The sequence below is a fragment of the Mustela nigripes genome, chromosome 13, assembly GCF_022355385.1.
Source record: "Mustela nigripes isolate SB6536 chromosome 13, MUSNIG.SB6536, whole genome shotgun sequence".
Classification (NCBI taxonomy): Eukaryota; Metazoa; Chordata; class Mammalia; order Carnivora; family Mustelidae; genus Mustela; species Mustela nigripes.
Genome location: NC_081569.1, coordinates 798,902 through 826,418, shown reverse-complemented (window position 1 = coordinate 826,418; position 27,517 = coordinate 798,902). Strand labels below are relative to the sequence as shown.

At 65.9% G+C, this 27,517-nt stretch overlaps 1 protein-coding gene and 1 long non-coding RNA gene across 6 annotated transcripts in view; one reads left to right on the top strand and one right to left on the bottom strand.

Moving 5' to 3' along the window:
• Nucleotides 1-27,517, top strand: part of RASGRF1 (Ras protein specific guanine nucleotide releasing factor 1) — an 87,909-nt gene that overhangs the window by 42,953 nt on the left and 17,439 nt on the right. For 2 of the 5 annotated variants that reach the window (XM_059371396.1, XM_059371400.1), the window contains 15 exons: nucleotides 129-238; nucleotides 2,953-3,071; nucleotides 4,714-4,874; nucleotides 7,768-7,831; nucleotides 9,478-9,614; nucleotides 11,553-11,635; nucleotides 17,595-17,843; nucleotides 18,503-18,559; nucleotides 20,250-20,342; nucleotides 20,485-20,858; nucleotides 21,880-22,005; nucleotides 23,211-23,381; nucleotides 23,622-23,728; nucleotides 24,136-24,248; nucleotides 25,625-25,685. In XM_059371396.1, coding sequence (XP_059227379.1) covers nucleotides 129-238; nucleotides 2,953-3,071; nucleotides 4,714-4,874; nucleotides 7,768-7,831; nucleotides 9,478-9,614; nucleotides 11,553-11,635; nucleotides 17,595-17,843; nucleotides 18,503-18,559; nucleotides 20,250-20,342; nucleotides 20,485-20,858; nucleotides 21,880-22,005; nucleotides 23,211-23,381; nucleotides 23,622-23,728; nucleotides 24,136-24,248; nucleotides 25,625-25,685 — 2,025 coding nt within the window. The remainder of the gene's footprint in view (nucleotides 1-128; nucleotides 239-2,952; nucleotides 3,072-4,713; nucleotides 4,875-7,767; nucleotides 7,832-9,477; nucleotides 9,615-11,552; nucleotides 11,636-17,594; nucleotides 17,844-18,502; nucleotides 18,560-20,249; nucleotides 20,343-20,484; nucleotides 20,859-21,879; nucleotides 22,006-23,210; nucleotides 23,382-23,621; nucleotides 23,729-24,135; nucleotides 24,249-25,624; nucleotides 25,686-27,517) is intronic. The other 3 variants (XM_059371397.1, XM_059371398.1, XM_059371399.1) reach the window with 3 other exon arrangements.
• On the bottom strand, nucleotides 12,018-26,867 carry LOC131998961 (uncharacterized). Its single transcript, XR_009398952.1, has 2 exons — nucleotides 26,306-26,867; nucleotides 12,018-12,689 (listed from the first exon to the last, which is right to left on the bottom strand). It is a non-coding gene; the product is annotated as an uncharacterized LOC131998961 (long non-coding RNA).

Genomic DNA, 27,517 nt, shown 5'->3' with positions numbered 1-27,517 from the left:
TGTCCCTCTGTCCTCTCTAACCCTGCCTCTGCCCTTCTGTCTGTCTCTATCCCTGCCTCTGTCCCTCCCCCTGCCCCCCCCCTCTGTCTGTCCCCCTCCCCGTCCCCCGCCCCCCTGCCCCGCCCCAGATTCCCAGATACATCCTGACGCTGCACGAGCTCCTGGCCCACACGCCTCACGAACACGTAGAGCGCAACAGCCTGGACTACGCCAAGTCCAAACTGGAGGAGCTGTCCAGGTGAGCCCCTCCCCTCGCAAGCCCGACCCCCAGCCAACGGGGGAGCCTGACCCCTGGAGAGCCTGACCTCTGGACACTGCCCCTCCCCTCATAGCCAGGCCACGGCCAAGGATGCCCCACTGGGAGTTTCAGCCTCAGGTCATGAAAGCTGGTGTGTCCAGGGTAGGAACTGGAGGCAGGGCTCAGCCTACGGCAGCAGGAAGGGGAGACCCCGCAGGCAGGAGTTCATGGCCCGGGGCAGGTTCCTGTGGCTGGTGTGTCCCTGGCACGGAGCCTTCAGAGAAGTACACTCACGGAGGTTCCATTTCCTTGGTCCTCCAGTGCAGTCGTGTCCTCCCCACGGCTCTGCACGCCCAAGGCTGTGGTCAGCAGCCCGTGGTGTCAGTGAGGACACGAACTGGGGGCCTCCAGTCAGGGCCCCACACCTGCCCCTCCCAGTCTCCGGAGCCTGGAGGGGACAGGGGAGCCTTTTCTCTGCAGGCGCAGCAGCCGAGGGGCCCCAGGGGAAGAGCGGGCTGTGCTTCCAGGACCCTGTGGGACAGGGATCAGGTCTCGGGCCAAACGGCTGGGCACCTAGGGGCCGCCCAGCACCCCTGGCAACACCCCGAACAGGAGATGATGGTGGCCGGTGACAGACAATAGCTGTGGGGTGAGGGGGGAGCTCAGATTCCCGGGCATTTTGAAGGTGGAACCGGCAGGAGTCTCCGGCCTCTTAGCTGGAGGGACGTGGCTGGAGGGAGTGTGGCAGGTCCTGGGCTGAGCTGCCAGGAGGCTGGAGGAAGGTGCGGGAGGTGCGGCGTGCAGAGATGTCCTTCCTGTTTCGTGGACCAGAGACGGGCCGCGGTGGCAGAGACAACAGGAGGGGAGCAGGGCGTGAGAGTCCAGAGGTCAGGGGAGCGAGATGTCAGGGGTCATCACAAGCCCGGGGAGACCACCCGGGGGCTCCCCACTGCAGCGGCAGACGTGAGGAGAGGCCTTGTGCCCAGAGACTGGCTGCCGGAAGCTTCGAAGGAGGGTTGGCCCGCGGGGTGTGGAGCCCGGCACAGCCCTGCCCGGGGCCCTAAGAGGCTTCCTGGGGCCTGTGAGAGGCCGCGGGTCAGGCCACGGCTCCCCCAGGGCAGAGGCGGGATCTGGGACCCGGGGCGGGCAGAAGGGGTTAGCAGGGGCGTGAGTGCAGATTCACAGAACCTCTGTCCTTCTGAGTCGCCGGCGGCTGAATCCTGCCCCCCTCCCCAGGGAGAAGTCCAGGCGCCCCTGTGAGGCAGTGACGCTCTCTTTCACCATGGGGTGCCCTGTTCTGGTGCACACAAGGGTCCAGGGGCTTGGCCTGAGACCCCGATTGCCATCCCCCAGGGTCCACCTACCCCATCACCTGGACCTGCCCCAGCTCAAGGCCCTGGTGCACAGCAGCCCTTCCCCCTCTCCCTGCCCAGAGGCCCCAGGAGAGTTTCAGGCCCCTGGCTATGTTCACAAACACCCCACCTCCCGGGGACCGTCGTCCACCGGCCTCTGGGCCTGCCCCCGTCCTCCTCACCCTACCCACCGGGCCCCCAGCTCCGGCATGTGCGTGAGCCCGCATCTGCGCACAGCCTGGGACCCCGAGGCAGACCCCAGCCCGGGACTCGCACGGTCTGAGCAGCCGCGGGGCCACGCATGTGTCCCAGCAAATCCAGGCTCACTGCTTCACGAACGACTACCCTCCTGGGGGGAGCCTCGCCCTCGGCAGGGGGGATGGGTCCCGTCCCCCGTGGCTGCTTCCCCGGTCCCACGTCCCTCCGAGAGACAGTCTGGGGCTAGGCTCTGAGGACAGACGGCGCCGCGGGGGGTGCCACAGCCGGAAGAAACAACTGATAAAAATACTCTCTAAGTTACGACCCGCCGATCGCTGTCTTTCACCGAATTGCCACGCGCCAGACACAGGCCAGTGCCTGAAGCCCATTATGTGCAAGGGCTCCGCGTGCTGACTCCACCACGCACGCCCAGCCTGAGTGGTGTCCTGGGCTTTGACGGGGTAACGTCCCTGCGGGAACCGCCAGCCCATAAGTCGCAGAAGCAGCCTCTCCTGCAGCAGGTGGGGCACTTCTTCCAGTCGCTCCTCGCCCCTGGCCATCCCCGGGCCTTTCCCTGACGCCGGCCTGATGCTTCCTTAAAAGCAGGTAGATGGCGCCACCTGCTGGAGGTGAGGGGCGTTGCGGCGGTCCGGACAGGACAGAGTGGTCTTGTCTCAGATCAGTGACCTGCTGTGTCCTGCTTCCCTCCACATAAACAGAAGTCGGTCTCTCCCTGAGCCAGCTGCATTGCCAGCGCCCCTAAATGTAGCCGTTCCATAAGGAAACAACCCTCTAAAGAACATTCTAGGGAAACAAATGGCAAGTGCAAAGACCCTGAGGCAGGGCCGACCAGGGTCTGGTCTATGGTTGGAAACAAGGCCATGGTGGACTGAGGGGAAGAGTAATGGACAGAGGGCGTTGGCCGAGCTCCCCTCTTCCTCCCTGTTCTGTTGCACGCGGCTCGGACTCGGGTCAGACAGACCTGCTTCCTTGGGTTTCCAGAACACAGTGAGACCATGCCTGCCCATAGAGTGTGCGGCACGCAGGGGACCCTCGATTCACGACCGCAGGCTCCGAGAGTCCTGGGGCCAGGCGTTCTCGCTGGGGCTGGCCAGAGACTTGGCGTCCCCTCCTCCCGCCCCAATGGATTTCCCGTCCCCGCAGGATAATGCACGACGAAGTGAGCGAGACAGAGAACATCCGGAAAAACCTCGCCATCGAGCGTATGATCATCGAAGGCTGTGAGATCCTGCTGGACACCAGCCAGACTTTTGTGAGACAAGGTACGCCCCCCACCCGGGCACAGGTGGCCGTGCAGCAGGGTGGGGTGTCCCTGGGACCCCTCCAGAGGGTGTGCCTGCAGGGGGTCCCGAGGCCACTGGAGGGCCGTGGGCGTTGCATCCACACATGGATACTGTGGGCCTCACCGCGTCCTTCCCTCCAGAGGTAGACACGCTTCTCCCTAGGTGTCTGGTGGTCTGTCGTGTGTCCCAGCAAACACTGACCCGTGCTTTTCACAGGGGACGAGGCCAGATACAGACTATTGGGTCACAAGCCTTTCCAGCAGAGGCAGTGTGGCTCAGTCCCTCTGTCCTCTGCTCATCGTCCGTGGTCCCTTGCGGAGCCGCATCCGGAAGGCTCAGTCCCAAGGAGGGCCAGGGAGACGCTGGCTGCCCATTGGAGCTTCGATGTCCCCGAGGGTTCCACCATCCAGAGCCCACATTCTGTGGGCTGCAGCTTCTGCTTGCATTCCCGGGGGTCCTCTATCCAGCCCTGGGACTCTCGGAGCAGAAGAGAGGCCCCACCCCAGCCTGGCCGGCGGGTTTGCATGCATCCTCAGCTTGGAGTTTTGCTCTGAGCCACCGTGTGGCCCTTGTGCCCTTCCCCAGGCTCAGCCTGCCCCCCACCCTGAGCCGCACTGGGTCTGCGCTGGACACGCCCAAAGGATGACCCCTCCTGGCGCAGGCAGCGTCCCCGCAGGCTAGGAAGCCACTCTGTTCCCCAAGCAGAGTGTTTCCTTCCCTCCCTCGGGGCTGTGCCGGACCTGGAACCAGGCAGGGGGATCCAGAAGCGCTTTCTCGCTTGTTCGACACGTGCTCGTTCATGCCGGGCCAGCGCCAGGCCGCAGGGACACCCCAGGTTGAGACCTGCCCCACCTTCCGGAAGCAGACTGCAGGGAGAGGGGGCCGTGAGGAGACAGACGCAGGGCGGTGGTCCAGGCCCCGATGGGTGCGGGCGGGGGGCAGAGCAGGTGAGGGAGTCGGGGAGGGCTTCCCGGAGGGGAAGGACTAGTGGGAGTTCACGGGCCAGAGAGGAAGGGCTTGCCCATCGGGGAGCAGCTCTCGGAGCCACGGTCGTGAGCTAGAGCTAGGGTGGCCGAGGCAGGACACGGCGCAGGGGAGGTGTGCGCGTGCCTGACCCGGAAGGCCTTGAGCAGGTGGGAACGGAGGCGTGTGGTGTGGGGGTCGGGTGGGGGTCTTCCTCCCTGGGGTCTGCTCCCAGCACAGGGTGTTCGGGATGGGCACATCTGGCTCTGCGGCCCGTGAGCCACGTCTGATTGGTGATGTCTGCGTGGCACAGGCTGTGCATGGTGCTGATTCGTCTGGGCCAGCCCCAGCTCCCCACGTGGGCTGCCCCCCACACCCCAGCCCAGCCCCACGTGCCTGCCGCACGGCCCCTGCCCCGAAGGGCTCCTCCACCTGCCAGGGCTCTGGCCGGGGCACGAGCGGGTCCTGCCGGAAGCCCTGCTCCGCGTGCCTCCACCATCTGGCTGACAGGGCAGAGGGGACACTGCCCGGGGTGCACCCCTGCTGCCAGGAGCCGGGACTGCCCGGGCCTGGCGTTGGGACCCGCCGCAGCTACCGAGCCGGCCAGAGGCGAGCGAGGCCCTGGAAGCAGGGCTCAGGGTGCGTCCTCCGCCCACAGGCTCCCTCATCCAGGTGCCCATGTCCGAAAAGGGCAAGATCACCCGGGGCCGCCTGGGCTCCCTGTCCCTGAAGAAGGAGGGGGAGCGGCAGTGCTTCCTGTTCTCCAAGCACCTCATCATCTGCACCAGAGGCTCGGGGGGCAAGCTGCACCTGACCAAGGTAAGGGCCGCTGGGCCCGGGCTCGCAGGGGCTGACGCGGGGCCGGCCGGTGGGCCGGGGCGTCGGAGACACGGGCGTGCGCGTGCGTGCACCGGCTCCACGGCGGGCTGGAGTGAGCTGGCCGCAGACGGGTTTTCTAGGGAGATGGTGGGGAGTGGGAGGGTGAGTCGTGTCGGGACCCCCGCGGGAGCCCCCACACGGTACCAGCGCAGAGAAGCCAGGAGGTCCAGTGGAAGCCCTGAGGGGTGCCCCTGTGTGTGTGCGTGTGGGCACGGCTGCGGGGGAGGGGCCGACAGACAGAGCGGCCCCGGACCTCTTCCCTCCCTCGGGAGGCGCTGACACAGCTGCTCCCAGGCCTGGGCCGGCATGGCGGTGTGGGCACAGGAGCACTGGGCCAGGCCAGGGCTCACACACGGGGCCGGCCCCACACGAGCCCCACACACTCAGCTGACTGGCCCATCTGGAAAGGGAAGGGAAACACTTACCCAGCAGGGGAGACGCTGTGAGGCTGAAGCTGGCTTTCCCGGGGCAAGGCCTCTCCGTGGCCCTCCGGGTGAGTGGAGCCCTGCGATTTCCCCAAACGCAGGAAGCTCCGCTGGGTCATTTGTGGTGGGAGGGAACGCATCCCACCTCCCCCCGACAGTGAGATGGTCAAAAGGAAAAAAACAAAGAGGGATCAGCACCTCAAACCCTTCCTGCTCCTTCACAGACCGCAGGGCCTTGGCTTGTGCTGTCCAGGTCTTTCTTTCCTGGAGGACTGCCTTCCTCTCCCGGTGCCTGCTCACATGCCACTGGCCGTGAGGTGCCCCCGGGCAGCGTGTCCGGCTCCCCAGCCCAGCACGCTGCTTACCTCACGGCTCCAAGCCCCGTGCTCTGTCTGCAGAGAAGGGCACCCATCCTCGGCAGGGGCTCTGCGGGCACACGGGCGGCGGGCAGCCGGCGCCGAGTTGAGGCCAAGCACATGTGCCTGTGGGCACAGTCTCCGCTGCAGGCTTGCTCCGGCAGGTCCTCCGTCCGAACACACCGCAGCCTAGAAGGGACCGTAACCTCCTGCGAGCTGCTACAGCTTCCAGCGCTGGCATCTGGGACGGTCCTGCTCCTGGGGACGTGCGGCCCGGCCAGGGGTGGGCCACACTGGCGAAAATCGTCCACAGTGAACACAGCAGTGTCCACCGAATTCAGACCAGGCCTTTCCTTACTTCTGAGCGCCAGGGCTTCCACGTGAGGCTCTGGCCGGGCGGGTGGGCGTCCCTCAGCAGGCGGCCAGCCGCGGGCAGGCAGCACAGACGGAGCCTGAAAGCGCGTGGTTTCCTGTTCGTGGGTTTTCTCCTGTTTGGGTGGGGACGGGAGGCCGTGTGAGCCTCTCACATCCCTCGGCACGACAGACACGGGGCTGCTGCTCGGCCGCCCCCACGCCTCGGAGTACCCAGCGGCACAACAGGACTGGACACACCTGCTTCCGGGGCGCTGCGAGGGTCAGGGGAGCAGGTGCAGAGCAGGCGCGCAGCCCGGGATGCGGCAGGAGCTCGGCAGGCACAGAGCATGGTCGTTCTTGCTGTGGTGACAGACTTACAGCAGCGACGGCCACAAGCGCTTGCAAGAGAACCACGGCGGGCAGGGTGCTCTCCGGCCTGTTCTGTGGGCCTCCCCCTCCTGGAACCACCCGTTGAAGCGGATCCTGGGACGCCCCCCATCTGACGGGCAGGGGAATCGGGGCGTCTCGAAGCCCCCCGTGGCAAAGCAGGGATTTGAACCCACGCCGGCCGTCTGGCTCCGGGGCCGATGGTCTGAAACACAGGCGGAGAGACGGCTTTCCGACGCCTGGAGACACGTCCGCGAGAGTGAAGACCGCGGCAAGGTCTACGGCAGGAAGAGACTGTCGAGCACCGTGGGGCGTGGCAGCTTGTCACGCCTTGGGGCTGGCCCGAGGGGTTGAGGTGCAGAGCCAGAATGCAGGGTTTGGGGCTCTGCATCCCGGGGACGGCCTGCTGCAAACGGCACAGCCGGCTCTCTGCGGCCACCGGTCCTTGTTGAGGTGTCCATGCCCGGTGACAAGCTGCCCTGACAGAGGGCTCACGGCGTTCGTGGTCTCACCTCGGCTGCTGGCAGGGACGGGGGTCTCATGGGGTCACGTCCAGGCCTGGGGCCTGCACCAGCGTTCCCGGGGTGGCCTCCCCACCTGGTCCAAGGGACACCCGGAGAGCAGGCAGGAGGTGCACCTGAGAAGCTGGCCGCCAGCCTGGCCCACACTCGAGAGAGGAAAGCCAACACCTTTCCGGGGTGGGTACGGACATCTCCCACCACAGCCCACGTTCATGGCCACTGTTGTCACAGCACCGGGCGTCTCACGCCCAGGAGAGGCTTCCACACTCGAGGAAGAGGGCCACTTTCCCAGGCGTCCCTCAGAACAGGCAGCCAGCAAGCGACCGGGCGAGCTCAGGCCTTGAGTTTCTCCCTGACCCCAGCACTAGCCGCCAGGTGACTGGGGCACCTTGTGGGCAAGACCTCTCCCCCAGATCTCATCGCCCCTGTAAAATCAGAACGGGACCGTGACGCGTACGGACAACGGCCCCGTGTCCCTTCCGGCAGTGAGACGGTGTGGCCCAGACTCGGGGGTCCGCACTGTGCAGGATCAGGGGCCCCCACGGCAGCCCTCCCTGACTCTCACTTGGGGGACCCCGATGAGACGGTGCCACCTGACCCACTCCACAGGATTCTTACACGAGGACAACGTCCCTCAACACGCAAACCACCACAGCCACGGGGAACACGACACGGGCACACACGTGTGCACACGCACGTGCACACCTGTAAGGCTGTGTCCCGCCACGGTCCACGGGGCTCTGCCCCCCGCGCGTCCCACTGACTCAGGCCAGCCCCTGCTGTCTTTCAGAACGGGGTCATCTCCCTGATCGACTGCACCCTGCTAGAGGACCCGGAGAACACGGAGGAAGACGGTAGGACACCCGCTCACCCGCCCCATCTGGCTGGGGGGACGGGAGGGTGCTGAGGGGTGGCCGGCAGGTGGGAACCGCCGTCCACTGTCCTGTTTCCCTCCACGCTGCTCGGGCCCCTGGACATGGGTGCCCCATTCAGTTTGGGGTCCCAGCTCCTCCGTGGGCACCCCCATTCACATGTCCATGGGTCCCGCCCACAGTGGCTCCCCTGGGTCCCGTGGAAGGGGTCAGGAAGGCGCCGCTCTGTCCTCCAGTGGGGGCGTGGGGACACACAGGGTGGACGCCTGGGCAGGGAGGGCGACTCGTGGCGAAAGCCGGGGGACGGGCGCGCTGGTGTGCAGGGCTTCTGTGGGGTTTCCCTGCCCAGGCGTCACCGGGGGATGGGCTCATTGTTTTAGGTTGGGGGTGGGGCCACTACTGTCGATTGTTTGGGCGGACGTTGGTCCTCTGACCGTTCTGCTCTGTCCCCCCGCCCTCTGTGGGGGGACCCCAGCGGGACTCTGCGTCTTCGCCCTTCCCCAGACCGGGGATCCTCAGAGCAGGGCTGTGTATGAGCCCTCTCAGATCGGGGGTTTTGCAGAGGGTGTGGGCCCTGTCCATCCACACTCAGTCACATGTGCCCGGTCGGCCTTTCCCGCCCCCGCTCGGGGAGCCGGGTCGCACGGCCCCCAAGGGAAGGACAAACACATCGTGCGGTCACCCAGAGCGCTCCTGGTGCCTGACCTGCTCTAATCCCAGCCACGGCGGGGCCACGGGAAAGCCCCGACTCAAGCGGAACGGTCGGACCCCACAGCCCTCTTCCCTCCAGGGCCAAGGGAGATAGAGACCTGGCCCCACGGGACCCCCAGTCCACACGCCCACTCGCAAGCACCCCACGTCCCAGAGCAACCAGCCCCGTCCCATCCCTGAGCCACCACCCAGCCCAGCACGGAACCCTAAGACTCTAGAGGGTCAGAACTGGAAGCCTGGGGCCCCAGAGACGTCCCGTCCCCTCTGTACAGGAGGACGTTCGCAGCAGGGGTGGGAAGGGCACCCTTGGGGTCACGTAGCCAGCGACGGCAGAGAAGGGCCCTACCCCCTTCGGCCCCGCGCAGTACCTGAGCTAACGAGAGTGCCCTGGAAGGCACCGTGAACTGCTCTCGCTCAGCCTCCGAGAGTCCGTGAAGTTCTCGGGTTGGGAACAGCATCAAAATTACCCAGGACGTCGCTCTGGGGGGCTCTGCCCCGCGCTGAATGTCCAGTCCAGCCTGTAAACGTTGACGATCGGAAATTCCCCTTCAGGCCCTGGGATCACCCGAGGGCAGCGGGAGGGCCCGGTGGGGAGGCCGGTTCTAGTCCTGGCTTCCCCGCGGTCTCCGGGTCTCCTGGACGTCCTTGCTCAGAACCTCAGCGGCCCATTGGCGGGATGACGGCAGAGGCCGACCCTCCACCCAGGCTCCCCGGCTCTGCCGCTGGGACGGCCTCGTGGGTTTTGAGCTACTTCTCAGTCTTTGCTTGTGTCTGGAGGAGGCAGGGGACGTTCTCCCGGTAGCAAGGGGCCCAGTGCCTTCACTGTGGGTAAGACGGGGAGGGGGCATGGTGAAGATGTTTCCGAGCTCAGGAACGGCCCTGCTCATTCTGCTGACTCTGTGTTTTGCAACTGGAAGCCAAAGGAGCCAACCAAGACATAGATCACTTGGATTTTAAGATTGGGGTGGAGCCCAAGGATTCCCCGCCTTTCACCGTCATCCTCGTGGCCTCGTCCAGGCAAGAGAAGGCGGCGTGGACCAGCGACATCAGCCAGGTAAACCAGGTCACCTGTCCCTGGAAGCATGTGGTCCCTTCGAGTCTGAGCTTTCAGAGCTCTGGGGGCAAGGTTCTAATGTAAAGGACACAAGTCCAGCCCTGGCCAAGCCTGAGGCCAGCTGTCCCCTCCCATTGACAGAGTCTGGAAAACTGGGCAAAGTCTGGGCAGTCTGGGAACCCCTTGTACTGGGATCATGCCTTACTGTGATTTTTAAAACTCCAGATTCTTGGGCTCCCCTGGGTTTCTTCCCCACAGCCCAATGGGGAAGTTTCAGGAACCAAGTTTCAGGGACAAAGCCGGGGAATCCACCTTTTAGCACGTATGCCCCAGGACATTGGCACACACAGAAAAGTCTGAGCACCACCCCTGTGGGATGCTGGACATCACAGAGCTTCGGGACACAGGCAGGGCCCTCCAAGGCCTAGTGTCAGCTACGCCGAGAGAAGGCTTGGCCTCTCTCCTTGACTGCACGCCCGTCAGAGACCAGGAAGCACGGGGACCAGTGAGCAGCTCCGGAGGGCTGTGGGCTCATGCGGGACTGGGACAGACGGGAGTCCGTAGAGGCTGTCCGTGGCCCCGGACAGGACCGGCTTCTCCCTGGGTTAGCGCAGCCCCGTCCCCGTAGCGGAGGAGCCCCCCGGGCCGTCCGTGCAGCTGCCCCTGCAGACTGGGTGAGCCTCCTGGGGAGCAGCGGACAGCGGGAGGAGGGGGATGGCCAAGCTGGGGATTCCCGTCATTTGAGGCAGGAGGCCTGGGGCAGAGGCTCTGCTCTATCTAGTGGTGGGCCCCCCACCACTGGTTCTTATGCCCCATTTCCAGGCTGCCCAGACGGCCCACTCCCCCCGCCTCTGGCCTGCCTGCCCGTCTGGAAACTCCAGGAGAGCAAGGCAGCTCAGGGGAGCATGCAGCGGGTATCTGCCCCTTCTGTGTGCAAACACCTGTTCTCAGAGCTCCCAGTGTGCCCTGGAGAAAACCCCAAACCCGGAAGCTAGGAAAGAGTGCCGAGGCCAGTGGGGGCCCCCGGTCCTCCCCTGGGGCCCCGATGTCTCCAGGGAGCCCTGTCCACAGCCAGACACCCTGCCTTCCGCTGCTGCAGTAGAACCAGGGCTGAAGGGAACCTCTGAGCTGTGGGCTGGAGACGCTGGGCTGGGAAGCGCAAGAAGCAGGAACCTCCCTCTGGCAGACCCCCTCCCAGAGAACGGGGGGCCTAGCCCTGTCGGAACGCTGGTCCCGGCAGCCCAGGTGGGCCTCCCCCGCCCGGCCAGCTGCCCCGACACACGCGCCCTGGCAACCAGGAGATGCTGAGATGTGCCCGCGGCAGCGATGGGGGCAGGGCAGTGAGAGGGAAAGGGACCCCGTAGAGATGGACTTTCCGTTTGGGAGTACTTCTTACTCAAAGCGGAATGTGGATTTTGAGTTTCTCCGAGGCTGAGGGAAACGTGGGTTCCCGCTCCCCTAGTCCCAGCAGCCCGGCCTCTCCCAGACAGGGTTTCTGACGTGGAAACCGCCCGCAGCCCCAGATCGTGGCCGTGAGGGGGCAGAGGACCCAGGGTGCGGGACCGCGGGCACGGGGTGTGGAGGCTGATGCCGGCCGTGGTGGCCTGACCCGGACCTTCACGCCAGACCCCAGAGGTCAGCCACCGAGCGGCCAGGTCGGGCGCCCCTGTTTGCCGACAACTCAGCAAGGTCGGCTTCATCCCTGCTTCGAGGTCAGGGATGGGAAGACCCAGGGAGGCGAGTCCCAAAAGGTCGCCGGGGTCGGAGTTGGGCTCCGATGGGAGTGAAGGGAGCTGTGGCTGACCAGCCCTTGCCGGACGATGCTCCGGTGCGAGAACCCCGCATCCCACTGGGCCCATGAGCCGCTCCCTGGGCGCAGCTGCTGTGGGGCCTGAGGCCGTGGCCTCGGCTCTGACCCCGCCCCACCCCCACTTCCAGTGTGTGGACAATATCCGGTGCAACGGGCTGATGATGAATGCGTTCGAGGAGAACTCCAAGGTCACCGTGCCGCAGATGATCAAGTAAGTGGTGGCCGACAGCCGGCGGGCTCCCGACCCAGGGGAGACCGTGGCCACAGCCACAGCCACAGCCCTGTGGGCTCGCAACCTGGAGACGGCCACGGCCATAGCCTGGTGTGCGTGTGACCTGGGGATGGCCACAGCCCGGTGCGCGTGTGACCTGGGGACGGCCACGGCCACAGCGCAGCAGGCTTGCGTCGGGACGGCTACAGCAGGGCACAGGAGCCTCCAGTCGCGGGTCTCGCAGACATAACGGCTGCACCTTCAGGCCTTGGTCTGTTTGTTTTACTAACGCGCATTCAGACGAGGGCTCCGGCTTCATTTTTGTCGTTTCCAAATGTGGATCTGGGGGGTCGGCTGTCGGCTGTTTAAGTGGGGATAGGAGTGAAACGTGATGCATTTATTTTAATGACTATTTTTTTCCTCATCACAAAATGAGCGCATTTCAGAAACACAGGCTCAAGGACGGCCGCATCTGTCCGAGCGGCTGCAGGGGCGAGGCATGGCGCGCTGAGCCCGTGGTCGGAGCTCCCCGGGACCCCCCAGGCCCGCTGCTGGCCCGCGGTGCGCTCTCCCCGCCTCACCCTCCTTCCTGCCCCCGCGCGCTCCGCACGTGATGGCGGACAGGTCCCTTGGTGTTTCCGAGCTCGGACCCCGCGCTGTGAGCGGAAGAGGGTGACGCCTCCCCACCAGGAGGACATGCAGGAGGTCGCGTGTGTGGTTTTTGTTTCCCGCACAAAGAGCCAGCGTTCTGTGCCGTCCGGGGCGATGTCTCCCACGACCCCCTCGGGAAGGCGCACGGGGCAATGTCCGGCGTCACCCGGCACGTCCAGACCTGCGTCCCCGAGGCGACCATGCCGGGCTGAGCCCGGGCGGCGGGAGCGGGAACCCGGCTGAATTCTCTCAGCGGCCCCAGTGCCACCGCGGGCGCCCTTGTCTCTTGGATGCAGCGAGGCCCAGGACCGATTTGTTCGAGCAGGAAAATGACAACCACGTGTGGGATCACGTAGTCTCTCAGGACGCGTCATTCACGCGGCGAAAGGGAGCCAGGCATCCCCTGCAAAGGAAAAACCGCGTTTTAAGCTATGACAACGGCAGAGGGAAGGGAGTGTCACAGCACAGGGTCCGCGCGAGGACCCGCCAGCCGCGGGCTCAGGCAGCAGCGGCGGAGCGCAGCGTCCTGGTCCCAGGAGCGCCGAGGTCTCCGCCCTCCCTGACCCTTTAGTGAGAGAAACGCTGTGGGTCTGAGTGGGTCCGGAGGTGAGAGGTGACGGCCGCTGGCACGGTGGGACAGACGCCGCAGAGAGGACGCCAGAGCCGACCGTGAGGATAATGGCGGGGAAGGGCGCTCTGGGAGGAGGGAACAGCGTGAACGGAGCTGCAGAGGCAGGAAAGCCCAAGTGTTGGGAATGATAATTAGCCCCGTGGGGCAGCAGGACGGGCAGAGCGGACTGTCGCAGGGGGAGGTGACCGGTCTCCATGTCCACCGCCAGACCGGCCCGCCCAGACGAAGGTCCCGGAACAGGAAGGCTCAGGGACCCTGGGAAGGAGCTGAGCCACAGCCCAGCGTGTCTGTTCTGAACACGTGTGAGGAGCCGGGGCTGGAGCGGGCGTCACGCTTGGTCACTCGGCATCCCTGGCCCCGGCAGCCTTCCCCACCCGTGCGTGGCCTGCAGGGACCGGCGAGAGACCTGACGGGGAGGAAAGCCCCTGGGCCAGCCGCACCCCTGCTGTCCCCACTGAGCTGTCCTGGCAGGTGTGTGGTCCCGGGATGGGTGTCACAGGCCTGAGCACGGAGTGTCCCCATGCCTCGAGCACGTTGCGTCCTGAGTGGTGCCCGCCGGGTCCTCCCATCAGTGGGTTCGGCACTCGTACGCCCGCTGAGTTCGTGTGTCTGCGTGTCCCACACGCTGCCCCCTCGTCTGTCCTGCTCAGAGCTTCCTCTCACTTTTCACAGCGCGCTTGGGATTTCTTACAGGATCCGCATCGTGAACGATGGGGCGGCGGGGCCGGGAGTCAGACGAGGGGAACGCGACGGCGAAGGGTTAGGGTCTCTGCCCGGTGCCACCATGACGGAGCACATGGGCACCGAGGGCTTGGCTGGACGGCCAGTGGGCGGGGACCGTGCCTGCATCTGTGCCCACAAGCCTCTGCGTCCCCGGCACAGCCCCCACATCAGACGGACTCGGGAGTGGCCCGATGTGGGGTGCAAAGCCCCACGCTGCCTCCAGGCACAGCGCGTCCGGCGCTCTGGCATGTGGACATGGGTGGACACAGGCAAGAGGAGCGTCCAGCCACGCAGAGAGCTGAGGACCCTCGCTGCGCCCGCCTTGGGCCCCAGGGCACTACAGTGGCCCCAGCATGTGGCCTTGGGGACGGTGGTCCCGGGGTCGGTGGGGGAGCGCCCCCCTGGAATCGCGGCAGCTCAGCCACGCTCAGAGGCATCTCGCAACAGACGCCCCTGCAGCACGAGCCCCCGTCTTCCTGACGAGAGCCGCAGTCCAGCATGGGTTCCCACAGAGGACAGAGGCCCTGCGACCAACAGTGGCGGCCGGTTCAGAACAGAGGCGACAGGTAACGGGAGAGGTTTCCAGCCTTCTCTGTCCAGACGCAGAAGGGCCCGGAGAGAAGGTGCTGGGAACAAACAGCACCAGAGGGGTCCGACGTGAGCCACGCCGTCCGGCACGGTCCCCGTGAGCATGCCGGGCCCGGGCTGGACACGCTGGGGCCCAGGTGCAGAAGGTGTCCCCCTCCGGGGACAGATCGGACCGCCACGTGGCAGCCCCTGGGCCGCGGGCTGGACGCCGCCGACCGGGAGGGCCCCCTCCTGCAGACACGTCTCCTGCCTGGTTTTCTCTCTCGTCTCTTCCTCTGGAGACTCCCGGCACGGAGCCGGTCCCTCTCTGCGTCCCCCGTGGGGCTTACGCTTTCCCTCGCCGGCCTCACCCCGTTGCCGCTGCCTGTTGGAGCCGGGACACTTTCTCAGGCGTGTGTGGGGCGTCCCTCCGCTGGCGTCCGAGCGCCCAGGCCTCTCTGGCTCCTTTGACACCACGATCTCGTCTCCGGCGTCCAGGAAACCTCCGTGATCTCAGATGGTCCCGTGCTTTCCTGAGTCGCGGCGGACCCAGAAGCCAAGGTCTTGTAAAGCGTCTGTGTCTTACAGCAGTTTCCCTGGAAGGGGTCGTCCCGCCTGTTTCTTCAGGAAGGGCCGTCTGGACGGCAGTGTCTGCCCAGGCTCCGTGGCCCTTTCCTCCTCCTGAGAAGGCGTCTCTGCTCGCTGATGGTTTCCTTGCCCAGGAATGTTTTGAATCCCAGGGATGTGTCCAGAGAGAGCCCTGGGGAGACAGCGCCGGCGCTCCTGGACGGGAGACCCCCCAGGAGAACGCATGACCCCATTTACCACCCATGCCTGGTCCGGAGGCCACTCACTTGGTGCGGTGTTGGCTAAAGCCTTGGGAGGTAGACCTTCCTTCCTGTTTCCACATCACAGACCAGGGAAGGGAGGTAAGTCTGGTATCCGACGACACACAGGACACGGGGGACAGGTGTCCTTCCAAACCATATATTCTGACTCCAAGCCTCGTGTCCTTCAGCAGACCACAGGTATGACACCCGTTCTTGCCGTGACAGCCTGTAGGAGCTGAATTCCTATGTTTTCGGGGCCTTTTCCCCGGAAGCTCATTTTGATAAGGTTTCCAGGCTTGTCCTTTATTTGCTCCTTCTGTGTCCGAATCGCGTCCCAGCGGCACACAGCGGAGACGTCAGGCAGCCGCTGCCTGTGTAGGGAAGCACGGTGGCCCGTGTGCACAGAAGAAGGGCAAAGGCGGCTCGAGGAAGGAGACCTGAGGCCCCAGGGGTGCAGAGCCCTCGCCGGGCGCCCGCTGGGAGTGGGCACCGTGTCCGACGCCGGGCTGCTCGCGGCCACTGCACCAACACAGAGACCACGATTCCGAGATTCACGACGTCCAGAAGCGAGAGCCCACAGCTACGAAGACAGGATGGGACCGCCCTGTGAGACCGACAGAACGCCCCTCCCGGGGTCTCCCCACTGGCGGTGGGGGGGGGGGGGGCGCTGCGATCGGAACAGCGGTCGGAACTGCCGGCCATCGCCACGCCGGGAGAGGCCCCTGACCTCAGGCTCCCTGCTGAGAGGCGTGTGGCCGTGCGAGCCCCGCCATGGGGTCATCAGACCTGTGAGGCAGGGGCAGCCGCCCCAGCACCTGTCCCAGAGGACGGAAGCGTCCCGCCACCAGCTCCAACACGGAAGGTCCCAGAAGAGCCAGGCTGCTCTGCTGGGATCCCACGCCATCGGGAAATCACTCTGGCCCAGGATGCAGGACTCAGGAAGGTCCAGGACCCCTGCCCAGCCCTGAGCGTCTTACTGTAGTCCCGTACCTGAGGTCCGGCGATATTCTGCTGGCTGAAGACTGACCTCCATACTTTAATAGGCAGCTGGGGGGCGTCAAGGTGGGCATGACCTCTGCGGAGGCCGGCAGGGTAAAGGGACAGAGCTGCTGGACAGTCCCCTCCTGCCCCCTGCCCAGCCTGGGGGCCCCTCACCAACGGCCGTGGCCGTCGGCTTTGTCCGGAGCGGAAGTGAGGACAGCGGTGGGCGGCTGCGGGTGGAGGAATCACAGGGAAAGAAGGCAGTACGGACGGTTGTCAGGAAACGGGAGAGCCCTGGGGACCTGACGCGGCGACGTCCCTGTGTCGCGCTCGCTCATGCAGGCCTGGTTCCTTGTATGGTGCTTTGTTTTGATTCGTGAGCTCATTTTTCGGAGGGATTTATCCGTGAAGGTCTTGCAGAGCCCGGCGGGGCGGTGCTCTGGCGGGCCCACAGCCTGGGACCACTCTTCATACCGGTTGGGGGTCCCTGATAACGACGTGGTACGTGGTCGTGTGCCCAAGCCGTGGAGAGGCAAAGGGCATGTTCTCAGGAGCGTCTGTGCCCCGTCCGTCCTTCCCTGGAGCCCGGGCTAACCCAGGACACTCCCCCTTCCCTCCCCCAGTGGGTCGAGTTTTCAGGGCCCCCGCCCAGGGCCTCAGCCGTCTGTAAGGTTCTCACCCCAACAAGACCCAGGCCTGGCCCTTCCCAGTGGAAACCCTAGGACTCCGTATGCCTAAGCGGCCGCTGTCCCAAGAACGCATGAAGCATCCTCTGGTTTCCAGATTCCTCCAGGAATCTCCTTAGACCTTTCTGTTCCCACTTAGTTTTTCCTGAGATGGAACTCATGTAGCATAAAACTCGGTGTTTTTAAGTGTGCGGTTTGGGATTTTAGCGCATCACTGTGTTGTGCGAACCTCACCGCCGCCTGATTGCAGAATGTCTCCGTCACCCCCCAAACCCCCCTCTGCCCTCCCCCAACCCTCCGGCGGCCGGCCGCCTGCTCTCCGTGTCGGTGGACAGGGCTGTTGGGGACGCATCGTAGAAATGAAGTCCTAGGATGTGCGGACTTGGCTCCTGGATTCCCTCTCTCGGCGTGTCCTGCAAACCCACGAAGTGGGGCCCTTCCCTGCACACAGCACCCGCTCCCGGCTGAGCCGTTCTCCACACATGGACGCACCCCGCCAGGCTGCTCCGTGAGCCGCACGCGGACCCCGGGGTTGCCTCTCCCGTGCGGCGTTAGGAATAGCGGTGCTGTGAACGCTTGAGGACGGGTCGCCCTCCTCTTAGCCCAGCAACACGCCGTCTGTGAGTCTGATAGGTTTTGTCCAGAATTTCTAGGCGGATACGGGGCTGTTGCTGGGAGCCAGACCCGGCGTCCCGGCATCCCGTTCCTGCCTAGGGCCACCCTCCCACCTTCCCCAGGTGCCCGAGCAGGCCGGCCGGCCTCTAGCAGGTGTCCGTGCGTCCGTCTGTCCGCCCGCCCGCGGCGGCCGTGCATCGGGGAGGCAGCGGCGGCCGGAGCGTGGGCTCGCGGGCGCGGACCGCCGTCTCCCCGGGGCCCTGCCTCCCCCGCAGGTCGGACGCCTCCCTCTACTGCGACGACGTGGACATCCGCTTCAGCAAGACCATGAACTCCTGCAAAGTGCTGCAGATCCGCTACGCCAGCGTGGGGCGGCTGCTGGAGAGGCTGACCGACCTGCGCTTCCTGAGCATCGACTTCCTCAACACCTTCCTGCACTCCTACCGCGTCTTCACCACGGCCGTCGTGGTGCTGGACAAGCTCATCACCATCTACCGAAAGCCCATCAGCGCTATCCCCGCCAGGTGGGCAGGCCCCTCCCGCCGCCAGGCCCCGGGCCGTCCGGGCTGGGGGGGGGAGCCGAGCGCGGGGCTCAGGCTGAGGCTGCGACCTGAGTTGGAGGGGGGGGGGGGTGCGGGCTCCCCGGAACCAGCCCACCCTCTGTGCAGGGGCAGGGAGGGCTGAGCGGCCCAGGCCCCACTGTCTTCCCCTCTGCCCGGGAGCTCTTGGGGGGGGGGGGCGTCTCAAGGGTGCACGAGGCTCTCCCCACAGCACAGGGCTTCCCCGCCTTCTCATTTCAGAAAGAAGGGGATGGGGGATGGGTGGAAGGTCACAACGAGAGGCCGAGACCCTCAGCCCTTCCCTGCTGGGACCCCACCCTGCTGTGGAGAGAGGGGGAACCCCCTCGGGTGCACGTGGGCCGGTGCGGCCTCTGGGAGGCCGTCCGCCTTGACCTCGCGTCAAGACCCCCCGTCCAGCCCCAGCGCCACAGCGCGGCCCTGCCATCGGGCCAGCCGGGACCCGGAGAGGCCGGGAGACTCGTCCCCAGGCCCCCAGGCGTCCGGGCCGCGTGGGGGCCCGTCCATGCGGTGGTGGAGCGGGCAGCGGCGGTGGCCCTCACTCTCCTTTTCCTCCTGTCCTCCTGCTGCCCTGCTCCGTCCGCTGTTCATCCGCCCGCCCCCAGCTCTGGCCACGCCTCGAGGGGCCCGGCGGGTCACCGCGAGCCCTGGGTCCCTGCCAGGTGAGAACTCGGACAGGCGCAGCCCACGTCACGGGGGCCGGGCTAGCCTGGCAGAGGCCTGGGGCAGCCCAGAGAGCCGGCCTGGGAGCCGCAGGGTCCGTCCAGCTGCCGGGCACCCAGCCTCTGAGCCCAGCAGGGGCCTCCAGCCCCGCCCCAGCAACGAGTCACGCGGGCGAGAGCAGCACGGAGCAAGGCCGGGCAGGGAGCGACCACACGTGGCCTGCAGCCCACAGAGACGCATGGGGAAGGGCGTTAGCCTGGGGACGGCGAGGCCGCGTCGAGAGGGTTGCTCTGTGGTCGTCCGAGTTCAGAGACCCGATCCATCCCCCGAGGGAGGTCGCTGCTCTGGGAGTGGGAGGGACCAGCAGGTGACTTCCTTTTCTGCCCAGGCCTGCGCGGTGGCCAGGCCAGCCCATCCCGAGCCTCAGAGCCCCATTGAATGCCCTCCACCCCCGGGGTGAAACTGGGGACAGAGCTGCTGCGCCCCACCAGCTTCCCAGGTCACTGGGAAGCCAAGCTGGTCTCAAATGAGAGCCCAGGACGTGAGGAGGGGTCGGGAGGCCTGGAGGCTCTAACCACCCTTCTTCCTTACCCTCATCTCTGCAGCCAAGCAGTCAGCCACCCATGCCCCGATGCCCCAGCCCCCACCTGCCCACACTGGCTCCCCGTCCACCTGCTCTGACTGTATCCAGGCGGGGCCGATCTCATTTCTCTGCTCTGAACTTCTGGAACCTTCCCAACCCGAGAAAGCTGGACAGACCCCCCCTCCCCCCGTGCAGGCTGGGTTCCCACGCGCAAACTAAGGAAACCCTTCCTGGGGGCGCAGGGGTCTGTCCCACGCAGAACACAGCACAGACACGTTGCACACATGTGAGTGATTGCATGTATAACGACATGTGTGACGTATCTGCTTCCAGCCTGGCCCTCAGTGGTGGGCCCCGGCGTGCACAGGGAGGGGCCTGACCAGGACGGCCTGGACACCCACTTTCCACTCCCTGCCCCAGGCCTGCCCCCACTCCCATCTCTGAGCCTCGGCCTCCCCATCCGTAAACACGGTCAGGACCTGGGTAAGGGTGAGGTCAGAGCACGGGGACATCCATCAGGCCCCTGTGGATGGAGAGCCGGCGTCCCTGCCCAGACCCAAGAGGGGACACTGGCAGGTGCAGACCTCTGGCCACGGGCCGTGTCATCACACTGTCCCCTGCCCCATGCCCCTCAAATGTACCTGGTCAGAGGACCGGCCCAGCTGCCAGGGTCCCAAGAGCGTCACTTAAACTGTCTTCGCTTTTTGGGGCTTGGAGCCAAAGGACAGAAGCAGCCAGCATGGGAAGGAGAAGGCTTTCCCTTGCAACAAGTAGCAAGAACACCAGGGACGTTTCCCAGAGCTGCATCCCCCCAGAAACAATCTTGGGGAGTTTTAGGTTAAGGCCACTTGCATGTAGAGGGAGGGGCTCGTGCGATCCAGAATTCAGCACGGAATTGGGGCAAAGCCGCCCTGAGCGGGCAGAACGCAGGTCCCAGCTGAGCAAGGTCGCGAGGCTGGCGGGCCGGCGTCCGGTGCCCACGCCTCCCTTGATCCTGGGTGTGGGTGCTCAGCGGGCTTCACTCAGGAATGTGTCGGGTCAGTCTGCACTTCTGAAGGGGCGCTGGCGTATTGCCCCCGAAATAACCGGGCTGTCCGCACCTTCAGTTCCCTCGAGATCCCTCCGCCCTCGGGTCTGTCCTGCAATTTCAGCATCTCCCCGGCGGCTCTACAAGGACGTGCTCAGGCGAGCGGTGCCGGGTGGGTGCAGACGCCCGACGTGGCAGGGGCCCCTGTGTCCTGCTCCCCCTGGAGCCACCCCCGGAGACAGGGGGACCCCAGGCCTGAGAAGGCCACCAGACCCACGCTGACCCTTGGTCGCCGTCCCCCGTCCGCCCCGCAGGTCACTGGAGCTCCTGTTCGCCAGTGGCCAGAGCAACAAGCTGCTGTACGGCGACCCCCCCAAGTCCCCGCGCGCCACACGCAAGTTCTCGTCGCCACCGCCCCTGTCCATCACCAAGACGTCGTCGCCGAGCCGCCGGCGGAAGCTGTCCCTGAACATCCCCATCATCACGGGCGGCAAGGCCCTGGACCTGGCCGCCCTCAGCTGCAGCTCCAACGGCTACACCAGCCTGTACTCGGCCGTGTCGCCCTTCAGCAAGGCCACGCTGGACACCAGCAAGCTCTACGTGTCCAGCAGCCTTGCCAACAAGATCCCGGACGAGGGCGACACAGCCGCTGAGAAGCCGGAAGAGCCCGTAGCTCTCAGCAAGCAGAGTGAGTGGATGCCGGGGGAGCGGCCCCCAGGCCCCCGCCCTGCCCCCTCGTCCCCGGCCCCGCCTCCCAGCCCTCGCCCTACCCCCATGGCCCTGCCCCTGCGAAGTGATCTCACAAGGGGCTTCTCAGCCAGCAATAGAGGAGCCCCTGAACCCGACTGATTGTGCACAGATCGTGCGTGTGCATGTGCGTGCAGACGCTCGTTTCTAAAGAGAAGACCTGCCTGGGTCTCCAAACGGTCGTGTGTAATTTCACTCACTTTCCAGCTGGGGAAGCTGAGGACCAGATAGGTTAAGAGTCTTTGACCAAGATCTCACTTTTAACACAGTTCATCACTTTTCTCCAAAACATGTAAACCACGAGTGTGCTAAGCTTGGGGAGACTGTAAGTTGTTGCCGAAACCAGAACACGTGATCATGACAAGAAGTGCGGGAGCGCGGGCGCGGAGCAGGACTCCCTGGGCCACAGGGCCGATGGTCACCTGAGACGCTTCACACCCATGCACACACGCACAGGTGCACATACGGACACGTGCACACGCGCTCATCCCCAGACACGCGCTCACAGGCACACGCACTGAGCAGACACACAATACACACACGCGTGTGCACACAGGTACACACTCAGACACATGCGGGCACACCGCCACACTCATGCACACATGTGGGGGCACAGGGCATGGCCCCTTGCTGCTCAGAGTGTGGTCTGTGACCGGCCTCATGGGCTTCCCCCGGGGGCGTGTCAGCGCTGTGCAGCCCCTCCAGACCCCCGAGTCCGCACTCGCATCCCGAGTCCCCATCAGAGCCCGTGAGAGGCCGACCAGCCCGGGGAGAAAAGCGCCATCTTGGAGACTCCCCACCCCTGCGGGCGCAGGAGGGACCCCACAGCCCCCTCCCCCAGAGCCATCCCGCCTCCTCCGGGGTGCAGATCCCGAACCGCTCTGTTCCGCTTCCGCCCGTTAGAGGCCTGGACTTCCAGACGAGGGACTGGCCACACGTGACATCATTCCTTCTCTCTCCAGCCTCGGAAGTCTCGGTGAGGGAAGAGTCCGACAACGACCAAAACCAGAGTGACGATGGGGACCCCGAGGCGTCACCGACCAAATCGCCCACGACGCCAAAGTCGGTCAAAAGCAAAAATTCCTCAGGTACAGCTCAGCCCCGGGACGTTACAGACAGATTCCGGGAGGACGTGGGGGTGGGGGGGCGGCCAGGGGGAGGGGGCGGTCTCGCTAGTGCAGATGAGGGACAAGGGACCCCGCGTGCAGGACCGCTGCCGAGCGTCACAGCCCACAGGGCGACGGCGGGGCTCGGGCCACTCCGCCCAGCACGGTCACCCAGACTCCACACCAGACGGCGTGGCCGACACCGGAAGGGCCAGCGGGGTGGATGGGCTCATCCACGGGGTTCAGGTTCAGGGGCCAGGGGGTCCCAGTTACCGACCGAGGTCCCCACGTGAGCCCTTGCTCGCCTCACATCTCAGGACGGCCCCTCCCGCCCCGGCCCACGGACCCCCCGCCGTCCAGGTTGCCCAGGGAGACCCCGAAGGTCCCACGGCCACCCGGCCCTGGGCCCACAGCCATGGCTTCTCAGACTGACCACACTGCAGACATCAGAACGGAGTCTGGAGTGTTTGAAGGAAGCCACTCGCTCCCTGCAGCACCAATACCATGAGCTCGTCCTGACTGTGGCTTGCTGTCCAGAGACCCGAAGAGGACGGGCTGGGTTTCCAGAATCAGGGGCTGTGACTGCTACCGCTAAATACTAAGCGTTATTTGGCCCGAGCGTTTCACGGTGTGAGGCTGTGGACTTGCGGCCACACCCTCTCCTCTAATGGGACATCCACTGCTCAGAGTGGGTGTTTCTGTCCCTACTGCGCACAGACGAGGGACTCAGGGTATCTGACACATGCGAGACCACACAGCGAGCCAGGCCTCACTCCGCCCCATCGTGCCCGTGAGCCTGTCAGCCACTGGAAAGGTTATGTGTTCATCCCAAATAGCCCAAGAGCGTAAGGAAGCTCATGATGCTGTCCCCAAGCAGCATGGGCCAGCCGGGCCCCAGGGGGTAAAGCAGAGCCGTGGACAGGGCATGAGCTGGGGCTTCCACAGACTGGCACGGCTCCGTGGAGAAGGCAGGGGGAGGTGGGGGCTTTCCCTACCCCAAGACCGCCCTGGGGGGGGTCGCTTGTCTCCCGCGGGATGTGAGCAGGGGAATGGGCCCCCCCCCCCCGCCTGCTAAGCCCTGGGACCTGTGAGGACGGGTTGGCTGTCTTGGGGCTGCTCCGGTATGCGGACCCCCGGTTCTCTGGCAGCCGAGGGAAGGCTGAGGGTCGGTTCCGTCCCCTCCACAGAGTTCCCCCTCTTCTCCTACAACAACGGGGTCGTCGTGACCTCGTGTCGGGAACTGGACAGTACGCGCAGCGCCCTGTCGGCGGCTTCTGCCTTTGCCATCGCCACGGCAGGAGCCAACGAGGGAGCCCCGAACAAGGAAAAGTACCGCAGGATGTCCCTGGCCAGCGCAGGTACATGGGAGGGGTCTGCTCCCTCTGCGGGCACAGCCCGGCCGCAGCCCCAGACACCGCCCCCCCTCCGGGTGTTCAGGGCTTGCTGCCCCCGGCCTTGGCCAGCACTGAACCCCCAACCCGAAGGCCGCAGGTGCTGGCACCGCAGTGGCCTGGCTGACCCCGGCCCAGGGCTTGGATCCCGACGAGCACCGAGCCCCATTTCTTGTTCTCCTGTACCCTGTGTCCCCTGTGCCGCAGGGTTTCCCCCTGACCAGAGGAACGGGGACAAGGAGTTCGTGATCCGGCGAGCGGCCACCAACCGCGTCCTGAACGTGCTCCGCCACTGGGTCTCCAAACACTCTCAGGTGGGTGGGCACCCCCCGTGCTGGCCCCCGGGAGCCCCTGCCAGGACCGCGAGCAGGATGGCCTCGGGGCAGCGGGAGGGGGCCTAGGGGCTGCTCCGGTGCCTCCCCTGGGAGGGCACCAAGGACATTCCAGGGCCCTGAGGCCTGGGTCCGTCCACCTCTCTGCAGAGGGAACCAGTACATCTGCACCCCAGGGTCCTGGCCTTGGGGCACAGCCAGCCAGGAGCTGACCCCTGGTCTTGCCCAGAGTTTTACACCTGAGGGTCTCTAGGCTCCCCTGGTGCCTGCCCACGCAGCCAGGGCAAAGGAAGACAAGGCAGGCGGCCCCCCGCGTGTGGCGGGACCGGGGCGCCAGCTCCGGGCAGCCTGAGCAATGGCCAGAGCCGCCGCCACGTCTCCCCCCACAGGACTTCGAGACCAACGACGAGCTCAGATGCAAGGTGGTCAGCTTCCTGGAGGAGGTCATGCACGACCCCGAGCTGCTGACCCAGGAGAGGAAGGCCGCAGCCAACATCATCAGGTCTGGGCAGCCCCAGCCCCCTGGGCACGGCTACTGCGTGGGGCCCAGCCCTGTCCCCACACTACTGGCCAGGGGCAGGGAGCCAGGGGCTTCCCTCCAGGTGGGCTGGCCTCAAGCAGGTGTTCGGGTGTTGGGGGGGATTTGAGCCACCGGAGGGCTGTGCGCCCCGTTTCTGCGGACGGGTCCCTGGCAGGCATCTGTATGTCCTTCCTCCGCTCGGACCTGGACCTCCCTGAGGCAGGAGCTGTGCCTGCCCCCACCGCACAGCCCCCAGCTCCTGTCTGGTCCCGGCACCCTTGGTGCAGCCGCCAGCCACCCAGGGCCGTTAAATCTTAATGGATTGAGAGTCCAGCTCCTCAGTCACAGAGGCCACGTGGCACCCCCGGCTGCATGTGATGCCCAGAGAGGAGCGTGGGCGCCCCTGCCCAGAGCCGAGCGGCCGATACCGGCTGGCTCTGTCTACAGGCGTCGGGGGCGAGTGCGGGACTTAAACAGCTACACCGTCCACTTTGCCTGCCCCGGGGCCAAGTGTCTCTCCCTCAGGAGGGCGCAGAGCCCCTGAGCCCACGGACGGAGGCTCGTCAGCTCAGGAGCTTGTCCCGGACGCTGCCTCCGCTGCCACGAAGAGAGCAGGCTGGCGTCGGGGGGGCCCGCGTGGAATGGCACCCTCGCCACGGCCGGCAGTGGCACCCCGGGCCAGACGCTCTGTACACCGTCACCTGGCTGTCAGGTTCTCTGATAATGCCTTCTGCGGGGCAGACTCCTGTTTGTCCAAGCGCCCACGGCCGCCTCATCCCCCAGAGGTCACCGTGCTGTCACAGTGTGGGCCACGCACTGTGGTCTGACTCCGGGTCCATCCTCACGCCCCACCATGGCCCACTGCCCACTCTGCACTCACCCGCCACCTCCTGCCCCCGCACACGGGCCACCTCTGGGCCTCCCACTGGCTCTGTTCCTCTGTCTGGGAGGCTCTCCTGCCCACACCGCCCCCAGGCCTGGCGCCAATTCCCCTTGTTCCTCCTGTCGTCCCACGGGCACTGGCCACAGGCCCAAGCCACGGGGGCTGACAGATCAGACATCAGCCCGCTCTTGGGCTCCTGGCCCTGGGGTGACAGGGGCCAAGCGTGCACACAGCCTTCCTGACACCAGGACACTGGGGCTGAGGGGGCCCCAGGAGAGGCCTCACCCAGGCTGGAGGGGCAGGGAGCTGAATCCTGCAGGTCAGGCCATCAGGGAGATGTCTGTGACCAACGGGCAGTGGGCTCCAGCTCGGGAAAGTGCAGAGCAGCCCGCAGGGACCTGCGTGGGGAGGGGTGACACCGAGGGGAGGCAGGGGAACCTGCTCACGGGGCTCCCCGTGCTGTCTCGTGCTTTAGGACTCTGACCCAGGAGGACCCGGGTGACAACCAGATCACGCTGGAGGAGATCACGCAGCTGGTGAGCCGCGCCCCACGCACCTCACAGCCCCTCCAGCACGGGTCCCCGGGTGCGGCCAGAAGACAGTGCCGCTGACACAGAGAAGCAGAAACGTGTCCTCTGCCCATTCTGCAGGCCGGGGGTTGAAGTCAGGTGTCAGCAGAAGACGCTCCCGGGGTTTGGGGGGGGGCTTCCTGCCTCTTCCAGCTTCCTGGAGCCCTGGGTGGCCCTCGGCGTGTGCCCCTGAACCTCTGCTCTCTGCCTCCTTGTTCTGGGCTATCCTCACCCCTGCGTCACCCTCCCTTTGCACACGTGCAAAGATCAGGTGACGTTCCCAGACACCAGGGAGCAGGAATCAGCACCACTTTTTGGAGGGAGGGAACTCACCTCCGCCCCTCCCCCCTCATCCTCTGCTCACAGCCCCCCTCCCCGGCCCCGCCGGCTGGTCTCTGCTCCGAGGTCCCTGGAGGAGGCTAGGGGGTTCCAGCGTGCGGGGGGGGGCTCCTGAGCGCTGACCCCCGGCCAGGCTCTCTTCAAGGGCAGCCCGTCTACACCTGCAGTCCCGCGGGGGATGAAGCAGCAGGGTCAGGGGCAGTGACGGGCCCCACCCAGGGCCTCAGGGTCCAAGCCTGAGTCCTCACCTGGCTCGGTTCCAACTCAAGAGCAAGAGCTCGTCCCGCACTCATGGTGCCTCATCCCCTGGAGTCGGAGCCGCTGTCCACCTATGCGGGCGCCCCCGGGGAGCGCTAGCTTGCTGCGAGCCGTTTGAGCTCACGGCGGCGGGGCGCGCAGTGGAGAGGGCGGCGATGTGCTCCCGGGGCCCAGCGGGCCCGCGTCCTCCTCCAGGTCAGCCAGGTGGCCCCGGCATGCCGCCACAAGCCACCCCAGAGACCAGGGCCCCTGCCACTGTGGTGGCAAGGAAGCTGGAGGCCGACGGCCTCTGCCCGCCCCACAGCCCCATGCTGGCTCACTTCCCGCACTGGCGGCCCGAGCTCTGGGCGCTGCCGTACCCAGGGTGAGGACAGAGGACTTCGGGTTCTGGGCACACCGCTCCCCTCCCCTCTCCTCCTAGCTATCCGAGGCCTGGGACCCCATGGGGAGCACCGGGGGCACCTCCGGCCTGCAGCGGCCGACACCCTGCCCCCCTCCCCGCGCCGCTGGCATGGAGGCTGGGTCCCGGGGCAGGAAAGGTGTTGGTGCAAAGACGCCACATGGACCCTTGGGGCAGGAGGTTGGCTGAGCCCTGAGAGTCCGGGCTCCTTCCCTGAGCGGTTCCCGGCAGGGACCAACCACAGTGCTGAGCCCTTGAGAGCATGAGAGCCCCTTGTTTCCGGGCAAACATCCTGAGGCTCTTGCAGAACAAAGCATCGCTGAGCATAGCCGCCCTCCAGCCCGGACTTGTTCCCGGAGCCCCGAGAGTGCGTGGGGGGCACACCTTGTGTGCACAGGCCCCAGCGGCCTCGCCAGAGAGCCTGAGGGCTGCTCACAGGGACACTCAGACGGGCCCCAAGGCAGGCGGGCCGGCTCTGCTTCCGCCTCTCCTCCGGGGTCACCTTGTCTCCCAGGTGACCCAGAGGGAGCAGGGCAAGCTCCTTGCCTTCTCTGCCTTAGCCTTCTTGTGGCTCACCCCCACGGGCCCTCAGGCCTGGCAGCTGTCCTGGGCCCCCCTTGGTGGCACCTGCTGTTCTTGTCCCCAAGTCACCACTTGTCACTCCCTGATGGTATCATGCCCCCTGCCATCACATCCAGACCTCTGGTCTGGGGACACTACGCCCAGGACTGTGTGGGAGCTCTTCTTCTGCTTCCCTGCGTGCTGTCCCTGCCCCATCCTGTGGCTGGAGCTCTCTGATGGC